The sequence below is a fragment of the Narcine bancroftii genome, chromosome 2 (genome assembly GCF_036971445.1).
Source record: "Narcine bancroftii isolate sNarBan1 chromosome 2, sNarBan1.hap1, whole genome shotgun sequence".
Taxonomy (NCBI): Eukaryota; Metazoa; Chordata; class Chondrichthyes; order Torpediniformes; family Narcinidae; genus Narcine; species Narcine bancroftii.
Genome location: NC_091470.1, coordinates 142,449,328 through 142,463,372, shown reverse-complemented (window position 1 = coordinate 142,463,372; position 14,045 = coordinate 142,449,328). Strand labels below are relative to the sequence as shown.

The window sequence follows — 14,045 nt, the reverse complement described above, 5'->3', positions numbered from 1 at the left end:
CAGACACACAACCTGACATAACACACAGACAAACAATACATATGCAAGACAAGTATTTTATCTATACAAATAAATGTAGTTTAATGAAAATGAGTCTTGGAGGGTTAGTGTAATCAGTTCCTTTAGTCAGCAGTATCACTCCCCGTGGGAAGAAGCTGTTCCTCAGCCTGGTGGTGCAGGCTCTGATACTCCTGTATCTCTTGCCCGATAAGAGCAGCTGAAAGATGCTGTTTGTGGGGTGGAAGAAGTCCTCAATGATTTTGTGTGCCCTCATCAGACAACGATCATGATAGATCATGTTGATTGGGGGGGGGGGGGTGGGGAGGGAGACTTTAGTGATCCTCTCTGCCACTCTTAATGGTCCTGTGGATTGACCTCTGATCCATTTCTCTGCAGCAACCATAACACACTGTAATGCAACTGGCCAGGATGCTCTCAATAGAGTTTCTATAGAAGGTTGACATAATGGTGGCCGGAAGCCACCATTAATTACAGGAATTAAGAGCCATTATCGGCAATAACCCTGAAGCTAGCAGTCTGTTGTAGGTGCCTCCCTGGTTCACTAGAACCCTGTGGTATGGCAGAGCAGTCTTGTGTACCATTCAGAACCACACAGTAATGTGGCTGACCTTTTATCTAATCAGTTAAATCAGTTAAATCCAACTGTTTCATGTGACTCAAGAAAACAACTCCTTATCACCTTCTCAGGAGCAAGTGGTACAAATGATAGGCATGGCAACAACATCCTATAAATGAAAATAAGATTCCCAAAGTGACCCCATTGTACTTACAGAGAGCAATGAAGAATCAGAAATTATTGTCAGGAACATGTCTCAAAAATCATTGCTTTGTTGCAGCATTACAGGTGCAAAATTGCTATAAATTACATATTTAAAAGATTAGTGCAGAAGAGGAGAAAGTGAGGTAGTGTCTGTGGTTCGTTGTCCATTCTGAAATCTGATGGTGGAGGGGAAGATGGTGTCTATCATTGGGTCCTCATCTTCAGGCTCCTGTATCTTTTTTCTGATGGTAGCAGAGTGAAGAGGGCATAGACTGGGTTGTGGGGGTCCCTGAGGATAGAGGCTGCTTTCTTGAGACACGGCCTCTTGTAGATGTCCTCTATCGAGTGAAGATTGATGCCCATAATGGTGCTGGCTGAGGTCACAACTTTGTTAACTTACAACATTGTTGTAATGAGTTAACAACATTGAATGTTATTTTGATGGACAATCGTTATAATTGATGCTATCCTTACATGACCTAACCAAAATATGACTCAATTTTCGTCACCGTAACTGAACCGCCTCCCAAGTTCAGGGGCAATTCGAGTTAGACAATAATTGCTGACGAAGTCTTCATTAATGGGTAAATAACAAAAAACAATTTGAATGATTAGCAGACATAGAAACTTTTCTAAAATTTGAAATTTGTTTCTGGGACATTACAGCTGTGTCATACTACAAGTGATTATGCTGTCACAGAGGAACTTTGGGTGACTGTATACCAAGACTGAGTTTGCTTCAGCTTTCAAGCCGGCATATCCACGGGACTGCAGATCTGGGAGACCAGTTCAGAACTCAGAGCAGAGGCTGATTTATTCTGTGAAGATTCAATGAAAGGTAAAATTCTAATGATCATTCTAACTCGTAGCTAATGTGACAACTTCCTTTATTTCAACTTATTAAGGGCCTTCCAATTAAGTTCGGGTTTTACCTTTAAATCTGTGTGATATGGTTCAGGAAAAGCTGTCATAGGAATCTAGCAAAAAGGAAGTGGTACCTTTGGAATGTGGAGGAGCTATGGAATCTAACAATGGACAACCATTCTCCCCAAACCATTTAACCCCAGATAACAAGTTGTAATCGCTCATTGTGTTCAGCAAGTAAATGTACTTTTTATTTGTAAAACTAAGTTAACATTGATTAATTTATGTGAATCTGATCAGAATCAGTTTTATTATCTTTATTTTATTTTTTATTTTTCACACTGTGAACCATATCAACCAAAATACATACAAACATTTCCCTCTTAAATATACACAGTGGCATTTTCTCCCCTTTTGTCCCCCCTACCTTCCCTCCCTCCTTCCGACCCCCCTCCAAAACCAATAAACATTCAACATATTTTTTCTTTCTTTGGCTTGGCTTCGCGGACGAAGATTTATGGAGGGGGTAAAAAAGTCCACGTCAGCTGCAGGCTCGTTTGTGGCTGACCAGTCCGATGCGGGACAGGCAGACACGATTGCAGCGGTTGCAAGGGAAAATTGGTTGGTTGGGGTTGGGTGTTGGGTTTTTCCTCCTTTGCCTTTTGTCAGTGAGGTGGGCTCTGCGGTCTTCTTCAAAGGAGGCTGCTGCCCGCCAAACTGTGAGGCGCCAAGATGCACGGTTTGAGGCGTTATCAGCCCACTGGCGGTGGTCAATGTGGCAGGCACCAAGAGATTTCTTTAGGCAGTCCTTGTACCTTTTCTTTGGTGCACCTCTGTCACGGTGGCCAGTGGAGAGCTCGCCATATAATACGATCTTGGGAAGGCGATGGTCCTCCATTCTGGAGACGTGACCCATCCAGCGCAGCTGGATCTTCAGCAGCGTGGACTCGATGCTGTCGACCTCTGCCATCTCGAGTACCTCGACGTTAGGGGTGTGAGCGCTCCAATGGATGTTGAGGATGGAGCGGAGACAACGCTGGTGGAAGCGTTCTAGGAGCCGTAGGTGGTGCCGGTAGAGGACCCATGATTCGGAGCCGAACAGGAGTGTGGGTATGACAACGGCTCTGTATACGCTTATCTTTGTGAGGTTTTTCAGTTGGTTGTTTTTCCAGACTCTTTTGTGTAGTCTTCCAAAGGCGCTATTTGCCTTGGCGAGTCTGTTGTCTATCTCATTGTCGATCCTTGCATCTGATGAAATGGTGCAGCCGAGATAGGTAAACTGGTTGACCGTTTTGAGTTTTGTGTGCCCGATGGAGATGTGGGGGGGCTGGTAGTCATGGTGGGGAGCTGGCTGATGGAGGACCTCAGTTTTCTTCAGGCTGACTTCCAGGCCAAACATTTTGGCAGTTTCCGCAAAGCAGGACGTCAAGCGCTGAAGAGCTGGCTCTGAATGGGCAACTAAAGCGGCATCATCTGCAAAGAGTAGTTCACGGACAAGTTTCTCTTGTGTCTTGGTGTGAGCTTGCAGGCGCCTCAGATTGAAGAGACTGCCATCCGTGCGGTACCGGATGTAAACAGCGTCTTCATTGTTGGGGTCTTTCATGGCTTGGTTCAGCATCATGCTGAAGAAGATTGAAAAGAGGGTTGGTGCCAGAACACAGCCTTGCTTCACGCCATTGTTAATGGAGAAGGGTTCAGAGAGCTCATTGCTGTATCTGACCCGACCTTGTTGGTTTTCGTGCAGTTGGATAATCATGTTGAGGAACTTTGGGGGACATCCGATGCGCTCTAGTATTTGCCAAAGCCCTTTCCTGCTCACGGTGTCAAAGGCCCTCCAAAACCAATAAACATTCAACATATACAACAAAACCATTAAACAATGTCATCACACAATGAAAAATAAAAAATAAAAATGTGTCATCTACTTTTACAAACTGGATCAAATCATTTTGTCTTCTTAACATTTTAGGGAGTGGAGGTCCGAGGGGAGCCCTCTCTGTTATGTTCCATGTACGGCTCCCAAATTTGTTCAAATAATGTGACTTTATTTTTTAAATTATATGTTACTTTTTCCAATGGAATACATTTATTCATTTCCATGTACCATTGCTGTACTCTCAGGCTCTCTTCCATTTTCCAAGTTGACATTCTACATATTTTTGCTAATGCTAAGGCTATCACAATAAATCTTTTTTGTGCTTTATCCAATTTGAGGCCTAATTCCTTACTTCTTATGTTACTTAGAAGAAAGATCTCTGGATTTTTGGTATGTTGTTTTTTGTGATTTTATTTAATGCCTGATTTAGATCTTCCCAAAACTTTTTCACTTTCGTACATGCCCAAATTGCATGTACTGTTGTTCCCGTTTCCTTCTTACAGCGAAAACATCTATCTGATAACGTTGGATCCCATTTTTTTTAACTTTTGGGGCGTGATATATAATCTGTGTAACTAATTATACTGTATCATGTGTAACCTTGTGTTTATTATATTCTTCATAGTTCCAGAACATAACTTTTCCCATGTTTCATTTTTTTAATCTTTATGTTTAAATCTTTTTCCCACTTTTGTTTGGGTTTATAGCTTATTTCAACATTTTCCTTCTCTTGCAGCTTAATGTACATGTTTGTTATAAATCTTTTAATTATTATTGTGTCTGTGATCACATATTCAAAGCTGCATCCTTCTGGTAATTTCAGTCAATTTATCCTTTATGTGGGCTTTCAGTTGATGGTATTGCAAACATTGTTCCATGAGTTATTCCATATTTGTACTTCATTTGTTCAAATGTTAATAAATTATTTCCCAAAAAACAATTTTCTATTCTTTTAATTCCTTTTCTCTTCCATTCTCTAAAGGAAAGGTTAAAAGGGATTAGCTGATTTTGCATCAATAATTATTTTGGTATTTGGTAATTTTTGTTTCCTTTCTAAGTGAATCTTCTTCCATATTTTGAATAAATGATGCAATACGTGAGCTTTTATATTGCACCAGCTTTTCATCCCACTTATACAGTATATGTTCCGGTACCTTCTCCCCTATTTTATCTAGCTCTATCTTAGTTCAATCTGGTTTTTCCCTTGTCTGATAAAAATCTGATAAATACCTTAATTGTGCTGCTCTATAATAATTTTTAAAGTATGGTAACTGCAAACCACCTTGGTTGTACCTCTCTGTTAATTTATCTAACGCCATCCTCGGTTTTCCCCCTTTCCATAAAAATTTCCTTATTTTTCTCTTTAGTTCATTAAAGAATTTCTCTGTTAAGGGAACTGGTAAAGATTGAAATAAGTATTGTATCCTGGGAAGGCATTCATTTTAATGCAATTTACCTTCCCTATCAACGTTAGTGATAATTCTTTCCAATGTTCTAAGTCTTCCTGCAATTTCTTTATTAGTGGCTGAAAATTTAATTTGTACAAGTGGCTTAAATTATTATCTAACCTAATACCTAGGTATTGGATTGCTTGTGTTTGCCATTTAAATGGGGATTCTTTTTTAAATTCTGTATAATCCTCATTACTCATTGGCATCACTTCACTTTTATTTACATTGATCTTGTACCCTGATATTTCTCCGTATTCCTTCAATTTCTTATGTAGTTCTTTTATTGATATTTCTGGTTCTGTTAAGTATACATTGCAAATAAACTGATTTTATACTCCTCCTTTATTTTTATTCCTTTTATTTTATTTTCTGTTCTTATCAGTTCTGCCAATGGTTCTATTGCTCAAGTGAACAGTGAGGGAGATCATGGACATCCTTGCCTAGTTGACCTACTTAATTTAAATTGGTTCAATACATATCCATTTACTGTTACCTTCACCAATGGTCCATTATATAATGCTTTAATCCAATTAATATATTTTTCTGGTAGATTGAACCTCTGTAATACTTTGAATAAATAATTCCATTCCACCCTGTCAAAGGCTTTTTCTGCATCTAAAGCAACAGCCACTGTTGGCTTCTTATTTCCTTGAACAACATGAATTAGATTAATAAATTTGCAGACATTATCCGCTGTTCGTCTTTTCTTAATAAATCCAGTTTCATCTTATTTTACTATTTTTGGTACACAGTCGGCCAATCTGTTTGCTAATAATTTTGCTATTATATTATAATCTGAATTAAGTAGAGATATTGGTCTATATGATGCTGGTGTTAGTGGATCCTTCCCTGTCTTTGGTATTACTGTAATTATTGCTGTCTTTCATGAATCTGGCAAGTTTTGTGTTTCTTCTGTCTGGTTCATTACTTCCAGGAGAGAGGAATTAATAACTCTTTTAATGTTTTATAGAATTCTATTGGGAATCCATCCTCTCCAGGTGTTTTATTGTTCGGCAGCTTTTTTAATATATCCTGTACTTCTTCTATTTCAAATAGTTTTATCAGTTTGTTTTGTTCCTCTTCTTGCAATTTCAGCAGTTCAATTTTAGCTAAAAACTCTTCTATTTTATCATCTTTCCCCTCGTTCTCAGTTTGGAATAATTGTTCATAAAATTCTTTAAAGTTCTCATTAATCTCCATTGGATTATATGTAATTTGTTTGTCCTTTTTCCTTGATGCCAATACAGTTATTTTAGCTTGTTCTGTTTTAAGTTACCAAGCTAATATTTTGTGTGTTTTTTCTCCTAGCTCATAATACTTTTGCTTTATTTTCATTATGTTCTTCTCCACTTTATACGTTTGTAATGTTTCGTATTTTATTTTTTTGTCCGCCAATTCTCATCTTTTTGTATTATCATCCCTTGTTGCTAGTTCCTTTTCTCCCTTTCCAACTGTTTTATTTCCCGATTGTAGTCCTTTTTCATCTTAGTTACATAACTTATTATCTGCCCTCTAATGAAGGCTTTCATTGCATCCCATTAATATAAATTTGTCTTTCACTGATTCTGTATTTATTTCAAAGTACATTTTAATTTGGCATTCAATAAACTCTCTAAATTCCTGTCTTTTAAGTAGCATGGAGTTTAACCACCATCTATATGTTCTTGGTGGGATGTCCTCCAGTTCTATTGCTAATAACAGGGGTGAATGATCAGATAGCAATCTAGCTTTATATTCAGTTTTCATAACTCTCCCTTGAATATGGGCCGACAACAAAAACATATCAATCCTTGAGTATGTTTTATGCCTACTCGAATAATATAAGGATGCCTTCTCCCTTGGGTGCTGCCTCCTCCATATATCCATAAGTTTCATTTTCTGCATTAATTTAACCATAAATTTGGCCATTTTATTCTTCTTGCTAGTCTTTTGTTCAGTTTTATTAAGGTTAAAATCCCCTCCTATCAATATATTTCCTTGTGTATATACAATCTTCAAAAAAATATCTTGCATAAACTTTTGATCGTCTTCATTATGTGCATATATATTGAGCAAATTCCAAAATTCTGAATATATCTGATACCTCCCTGCTGGATCTATTATTTCCTCCTCTATTTTGATTGGTACATTTTTATTAATTAATATAGCTACACCTCTGGCTTTTGAATTATATGATGCTGCAGCTACGTGTCCTACCCAGTCTCTCCTTAATTTATTATGTTCCACTTCAGTTAGATGCGTTCCTGCACAAATGCTATGTCTATTTTTTCTTTTTTCAGGAAATTTAATAGCCTCTGCCATTTAATTTGGTTATGTATTCCAATAATATTTGTAGTCATATAATTCAACATGGCCACCTCATATCCTGTTTACACCTCATCACCACCTTCCCTCTTTTCTCTATTTTCATCTCTCAGTTTTCCCTTTTTAAACTCAATGTATGACAACACATTTAAAACATAAAATACTCCAACAACTCCCACATTCAATATTCCCTTAGCCTCAAATGTCCCGCCCCCCCCCTCTGAGTTGCAACCACAACTCCCCTTTCCATTTGGATTGCGAACCTGCTCACAAGTGTCAAATGATTTCGCAGTGACGGTTATTCTGCAAATTCTCATGCTTCCTCTGGATCCGAGAACAGTCTGTTTTGCTCCTCAGGGATAAATATTTTAAGCATAGCTGGATGTCTTAACATAAATTTATAACCTTTTTTCCATAGGATCGATTTTGCTCTATTAAACTCTTTCCTCTTTTTTAAGAGTTCAAAACTTATGTCTGGGTAAAAAAAATATTTTTTGACCCTTGTATTCCAATGGTTTATTGTCTTCTCTAATTTTATTCCTAGCCCACTCCATTATATTTTCTCTTGTCGTATACCTCAAAAATTTTACTAAAACGGATCTTGGTTTTTGATGTGTCTGTGGTTTCGGAGCTAGTGTTCCGTGTGCCCTTTCTATTTCCATTCCTTCCTGTATTTCTGTCATTCCCAGGACCTTTGGGATCCATTCTTTAATAAATTCCTTCATATTTGTGCCTTCTTCATCTTCCTTTAGGCCTACTATTTTTGTTGTTTCGCCTACTATAATTTTCCAACATATTAATTTTCTGAGCTAACAACTTTTGTGACTCTAACTTTTTTATCACTTTCTTCCAATTTTCTTCTTAAGTCATTCATTTCCATTTCTACAGCCGTTTCTCATTCTTCCACATTTTCTAATCTTTACCCTATTTCTGTCATGACCAGCTCTATTCTATTCACTTTTTCTTCTGTACTTTTCATTTCACTAAATTCTAATGTCAACCATTCTTATAATGCTCTCATTTGTTCTTGAAAAAAAACTTTATCTATATTCTGTCCATCTGTTTTACCTTCTATTTCTCTGTGCAGATCTTGGTCTTCTTCTTCTTCTGTGTCTGTACTGTGTTTGTGTCTTCTCCTTCTCTTCCTTGTATCTGTGTCTCTTCTGACTTTCCTGATGAGTTCCTTGTCTCACTTTGCTGGGCTTCTTGCTGTTGGTCCTCTTCTTCTGGGCTACTCATCTGTCAGGCCTCCTGCTGCTGCTCTTCTATCCTTTCACTCCCTTTCCTGTCGCATTCCTCTTCTTCCAGCTGAGAGCCCTGGTGTCGGCATCCCTCAGCTGGCAGATTTATTATCTTGAACAAGTCATGAAATTTGGTGTTTTGTGGCAGCATCATAGTGTAAATGTACTATAACCATCTTATGACATTACTGTGTAAACAAAAAAAGTGCATGAAAAGTGAGGTAGTGTCTTTGGTTCATTGATCATTCAGGAACCTGATGGCAAGCGGAAGAAGCTGTCCTTGTGCTGCCCAGTGTTCTTTAGGCTCCTGTACCTTTTCCCCAATGGTAACAGAGGGAAGAGGTCATGGCCTGGTTGGTGGGGGTCTTTGAGGATGAGGCTGCTTTTTTATGACACTGCCTCATGTAGATGTCCTCGATGGAGTGGTCTGATGCCCGTGATGACACTGGCTGAGTTAACAACCCTCTGGAGTTTATTCTTGTCTTGAGATTTGCCACCTCCATTCCAGGCAGTGATACAACCAGCCAGAATGCTCTCCATGGTACATCTGTATGAAGGTTCCCCCAAAACATTTCTCCTTCCAGCCTTTACCCATGTCCTTTGGTTTGTATCTCACCTACCCTCAGTGGTAAAAGCTGACCAACATTTACTCTGTCTATCCCCCTCATAATTTTAGATTCCCCCGGAAATAAAGTCTTAACCTGTTTAGCCTTTCACTGTAACAATGCACATTTTTTAAACATTTGAACAACCAAAGATTTATTTTCTTGGAATCAGGCTCGCAGTTTCCCCACTCTGCACTTGTCAGCAGGTTGCGATAGTTTCTAATAGTTGGGGACGTGTGCTGCAGGAGTGATTGACGGGAGCTCACCTGCTCGCCCACGGCACTCTACCTAGGTGACAGTTGGAATTAGCCAATCCGCAGAGAGAGGCAGCAGAGCCCGAGATGATTGACATGCCTCGTCTCCAATGGCCAGCGGAATGTTGAGTGGAACTCCCAATCACGTCCGTTACGGGAGGAATGTTGGGCGCGAAGAGGGATTTGACGGACGGCGCGGCCGACCAACCTGCGTGGCGCAGGCTGCCCAGCTGTCCAATGGCAGAGCGTTGAAAGGGCGGGCTCTGGCGTGATATTTAATAGAAATTCTCGCGAGAGCCCGGCCATGTTCTTTCAGCAAGAGGGCAAGGGAGAAGAAAGAGCGGAGAGAGCGCAGGAGCCCCCACGGCAGACCGGCCCGAGCCGCACCACCACACACAGCCTGACAACACCATGAGCGAGGCCGAGACTGAGCAGCAACCCGAGCAGCAGCAGCCCGACAAGCCCAAGTCCCCTGGGGAGAAGAAAGTCATCGGTGAGGGGCCGGCGGGAAGGGGCGCGTGCACGGGACCTCCCTCTGGCCGTTAACGGGGGCGCGCGGGCGGGCATTGGCCGTTAACGAGCATGCTCTCGCGCCTCCTAACCAACCGTTAACGGGCGCGCTCTCTCGCCCCCAACCGGCCGTAAGCGGGCGCGCGCGTGTTCACGCACCCCACCCCCCCCCCCCCCACCAAACTTGGTGACGGCCGTTAACGGGCGCGCTCGCGCCTCTGTCAAACGCACGCGGCCGGCGCGGGGATTGGGTGGGATGGAGACGGGGGACGCGCGGCCCCGTGGAGTTGACAGCGGGGAGGAGGAGGGGATAACACCCCCCCACCTCCCGGGTGCGGGCGAGCTGGCCCGGCGCCGCCACGTGCTGCGGCCTCGGGCTGGGCGCCGCTTCCCCGGACCGCCACTGGTCCCGTGAGCTGGGTTCGGGACCGCAGGGTTTCTCCGAGTGGGGACCTGGGTCTCTCTCCTCCCCGGTGTCGGGTCTCGCCCCCCCTCCCCTCCCCGTCCCCCCTCCCCTCCCCGTCCCCCAGTGTCGGGTCTCACCCCCTCCCCGTCCCCCGGTGTCGGGTCTCACCTCCTCCCCTCCCCGTCCCCCGGTGTCGGGTCTCACCCCCTCCCCGTCCCCCGGTGTCGGGTCTCACCCCCTCCCCGTCCCCCGGTGTCGGGTCTCACCCCCTCCCCGTCCCCCGGTGTCGGGTCTCACCCCCTCCCCGTCCCCCGGTGTCGGGTCTCACCCCCTCCCCTCCCCGTCCCCCGGTGTCGGGTCTCACCCCCTCCCCTCCCCGTCCCCCGGTGTCGGGTCTCACCCCCTCCCCGTCCCCCGGTGTCGGGTCTCACCCCCTCCCCGTCCCCCGGTGTCGGGTCTCACCCCCTCCCCGTCCCCCGGTGTCGGGTCTCACCCCCTCCCCGTCCCCCGGTGTCGGGTCTCACCCCCTCCCCGTCCCCCGGTGTCGGGTCTCACCCCCTCCCCGTCCCCCGGTGTCGGGTCTCACCCCCTCCCCTCCCCGTCCCCCGGTGTCGGGTCTCACCCCCTCCCCGTCCCCCGGTGTCGGGTCTCACCCCCTCCCCGTCCCCCGGTGTCGGGTCTCACCCCCTCCCCGTCCCCCGGTGTCGGGTCTCACCCCCTCCCCGTCCCCCGGTGTCGGGTCTCACCCCCTCCCCGTCCCCCGGTGTCGGGTCTCACCCCCTCCCCGTCCCCCGGTGTCGGGTCTCACCCCCTCCCCTCCCCGTCCCCCGGTGTCGGGTCTCACCCCCTCCCCGTCCCCCGGTGTCGGGTCTCACCCCCTCCCCGTCCCCCGGTGTCGGGTCTCACCCCCTCCCCGTCCCCCGGTGTCGGGTCTCACCCCCTCCCCGTCCCCCGGTGTCGGGTCTCACCCCCTCCCCGTCCCCCGGTGTCGGGTCTCACCCCCTCCCCGTCCCCCGGTGTCGGGTCTCACCCCCTCCCCGTCCCCCGGTGTCGGGTCTCACCCCCTCCCCGTCCCCCGGTGTCGGGTCTCACCCCCTCCCCGTCCCCCGGTGTCGGGTCTCACCCCCTCCCCGTCCCCCGGTGTCGGGTCTCACCCCCTCCCCGTCCCCCGGTGTCGGGTCTCACCCCCTCCCCGTCCCCCGGTGTCGGGTCTCACCCCCTCCCCGTCCCCCGGTGTCGGGTCTCACCCCCTCCCCGTCCCCCGGTGTCGGGTCTCACCCCCTCCCCGTCCCCCGGTGTCGGGTCTCACCCCCTCCCCGTCCCCCGGTGTCGGGTCTCACCCCCTCCCCGTCCCCCGGTGTCGGGTCTCACCCCCTCCCCGTCCCCCGGTGTCGGGTCTCACCCCCTCCCCGGCCCCCGGTGTCGGGTCTCACCCCCTCCCCGGCCCCCGGTGTCGGGTCTCACCCCCTCCCCGGCCCCCGGTGTCGGGTCTCACCCCCTCCCCGGCCCCCGGTGTCGGGTCTCACCCCCTCCCCGGCCCCCGGTGTCGGGTCTCTCCCCCTCCCCGGCCCCCGGTGTCGGGTCTCTCCCCCTCCCCGTCCCCCGGTGTCGGGTCTCACCCCCTCCCCGGCCCCCGGTGTCGGGTCTCTTCCCCTCCCCGTCCCCCGGTGTCGGGTCTCACCCCCTCCCCTCCCCGTCCCCCGGTGTCGGGTCTCATCCCCTCCCCTCCCCGTCCCCCGGTGTCGGGTCTCACCCCCTCCCCTCCCCGTCCCCCGGTGTCGGGTCTCACCCCCTCCCCTCCCCGTCCCCCGGTGTCGGGTCTCACCCCCTCCCCTCCCCGTCCCCCGGTGTCGGGTCTCGTCCCCTCCCCGGCCCCCGGTGTCGGGTCTCGCCCCCCCCCCCCCGTCCCCTCCCCGGCCCCCGGTGTCGGGTCTCGCCCCCCCCCCCGTCCCCTCCCCGGCCCCCGGTGTCGGGTCTCACCCCCTCCCCGTCCCCCGGTGTCGGGTCTCACCCCCTCCCCGTCCCCCGGTGTCGGGTCTCACCCCCTCCCCGTCCCCCGGTGTCGGGTCTCACCCCCTCCCCGTCCCCCGGTCGGGTCTCACCCCCTCCCCTCCCCGTCCCCCGGTGTCGGGTCTCACCCCCTCCCCGTCCCCCGGTGTCGGGTCTCACCCCCTCCCCGTCCCTCGGTGTCGGGTCTCACCCCCTCCCCGTCCCCCGGTGTCGGGTCTCACCCCCTCCCCGTCCCCCGGTGTCGGGTCTCACCCCCTCCCCGTCCCCCGGTGTCGGGTCTCACCCCCTCCCCGTCCCCCGGTGTCGGGTCTCACCCCCTCCCCGTCCCCCGGTGTCGGGTCTCACCCCCTCCCCGTCCCCCGGTGTCAGGTCTCACCCCCTCCCCTCCCCGTCCCCCGATGTCGGGTCTCACCCCCTCCCCTCCCCGTCCCCCGGTGTCGGGTCTCACCCCCTCCCCTCCCCGTCCCCCGATGTCGGGTCTCACCCCCTCCCCTCCCCGTCCCCCGATGTCGGGTCTCACCCCCTCCCCTCCCCGTCCCCCGGTGTCGGGTCTCACCCCCTCCCCTCCCCGTCCCCCGGTGTCGGGTCTCTTCCCCTCCCCGTCCCCCGGTGTCGGGTCTCTTCCCCTCCCCGTCCCCCGGTGTCGGGTCTCACCCCCTCCCCGTCCCCCGGTGTCGGGTCTCACCCCCTCCCCGTCCCCCGGTGTCGGGTCTCACCCCCTCCCCGTCCCCCGGTGTCGGGTCTCACCCCCTCCCCGTCCCCCGGTGTCGGGTCTCACCCCCTCCCCGTCCCCCGGTGTCGGGTCTCACCCCCTCCCCGTCCCCCGGTGTCGGGTCTCACCCCCTCCCCGTCCCCCGGTGTCGGGTCTCACCCCCTCCCCGTCCCCCGGTGTCGGGTCTCACCCCCTCCCCGTCCCCCGGTGTCGGGTCTCACCCCCTCCCCGTCCCCCGGTGTCGGGTCTCACCCCCTCCCCGTCCCCCGGTGTCGGGTCTCACCCCCTCCCCGTCCCCCGGTGTCGGGTCTCACCCCCTCCCCGTCCCCCGGTGTCGGGTCTCACCCCCTCCCCGTCCCCCGGTGTCGGGTCTCACCCCCTCCCCGTCCCCCGGTGTCGGGTCTCACCCCCTCCCCGTCCCCCGGTGTCGGGTCTTACCCCCCGTCCCCTCCCCGTCCCCCGGTGTCGGGTCTCGTCCCCTCCCCGTCCCCCGGTGTCGGGTCTCGTCCCCGTCCCGTCCCCCGGTGTCGGGTCTCGTCCCCTCCCCGTCCCCCGGTCGGGTCTCGTCCCCTCCCCGTCCCCCGGTCGGGTCTCGTCCCCTCCCCGTCCCCCGGTGTCGGGTCTCGTCCCCTCCCCGTCCCCCGGTGTCGGGTCTCGTCCCCTCCCCGTACCCCGGTGTCGGGTCTCGTCCCCGTCCCGTCCCCCGGTGTCGGGTCTCGTCCCCTCCCCGTCCCCCGGTGTCGGGTCTCGTCCCCTCCCCGTCCCCCGGTGTCGGGTCTCGTCCCCTCCCCGGCCCCCGGTGTCGGGTCTCGTCCCCTCCCCGGCCCCCGGTGTCGGGTCTCGTCCCCTCCCCGGCCCCCGGTGTCGGGTCTCGCCCCCCCGTCCCCTCCCTGGCCCCCGGTGTCGGGTCTCTTCCCCTCCCCTCCCCGTCCCCCGGTGTCGGGTCTCTTCCCCTCCCCGTCCCCCGGTGTCGGGTCTCACCCCCTCCCCTCCCCGTCCCCCGGTGTCGGGTCTCACCCCCTCCCCGTCCC

At 50.8% G+C, this 14,045-nt stretch overlaps 1 protein-coding gene across 1 annotated transcript in view; it reads left to right on the top strand.

The window, feature by feature from the left end:
• The first annotated feature begins 9,665 nt into the window (after positions 1–9,665).
• The window catches only part of ybx1 (Y box binding protein 1), a 31,582-nt gene continuing 27,202 nt past the window's right edge, over positions 9,666–14,045 (top strand). Inside the window, 2 exon segments of the mRNA XM_069918324.1 lie at positions 9,666–9,759; positions 9,762–9,869. Coding sequence (XP_069774425.1) covers positions 9,681–9,759; positions 9,762–9,869 — 187 coding nt within the window. The 5' untranslated portion in view covers positions 9,666–9,680.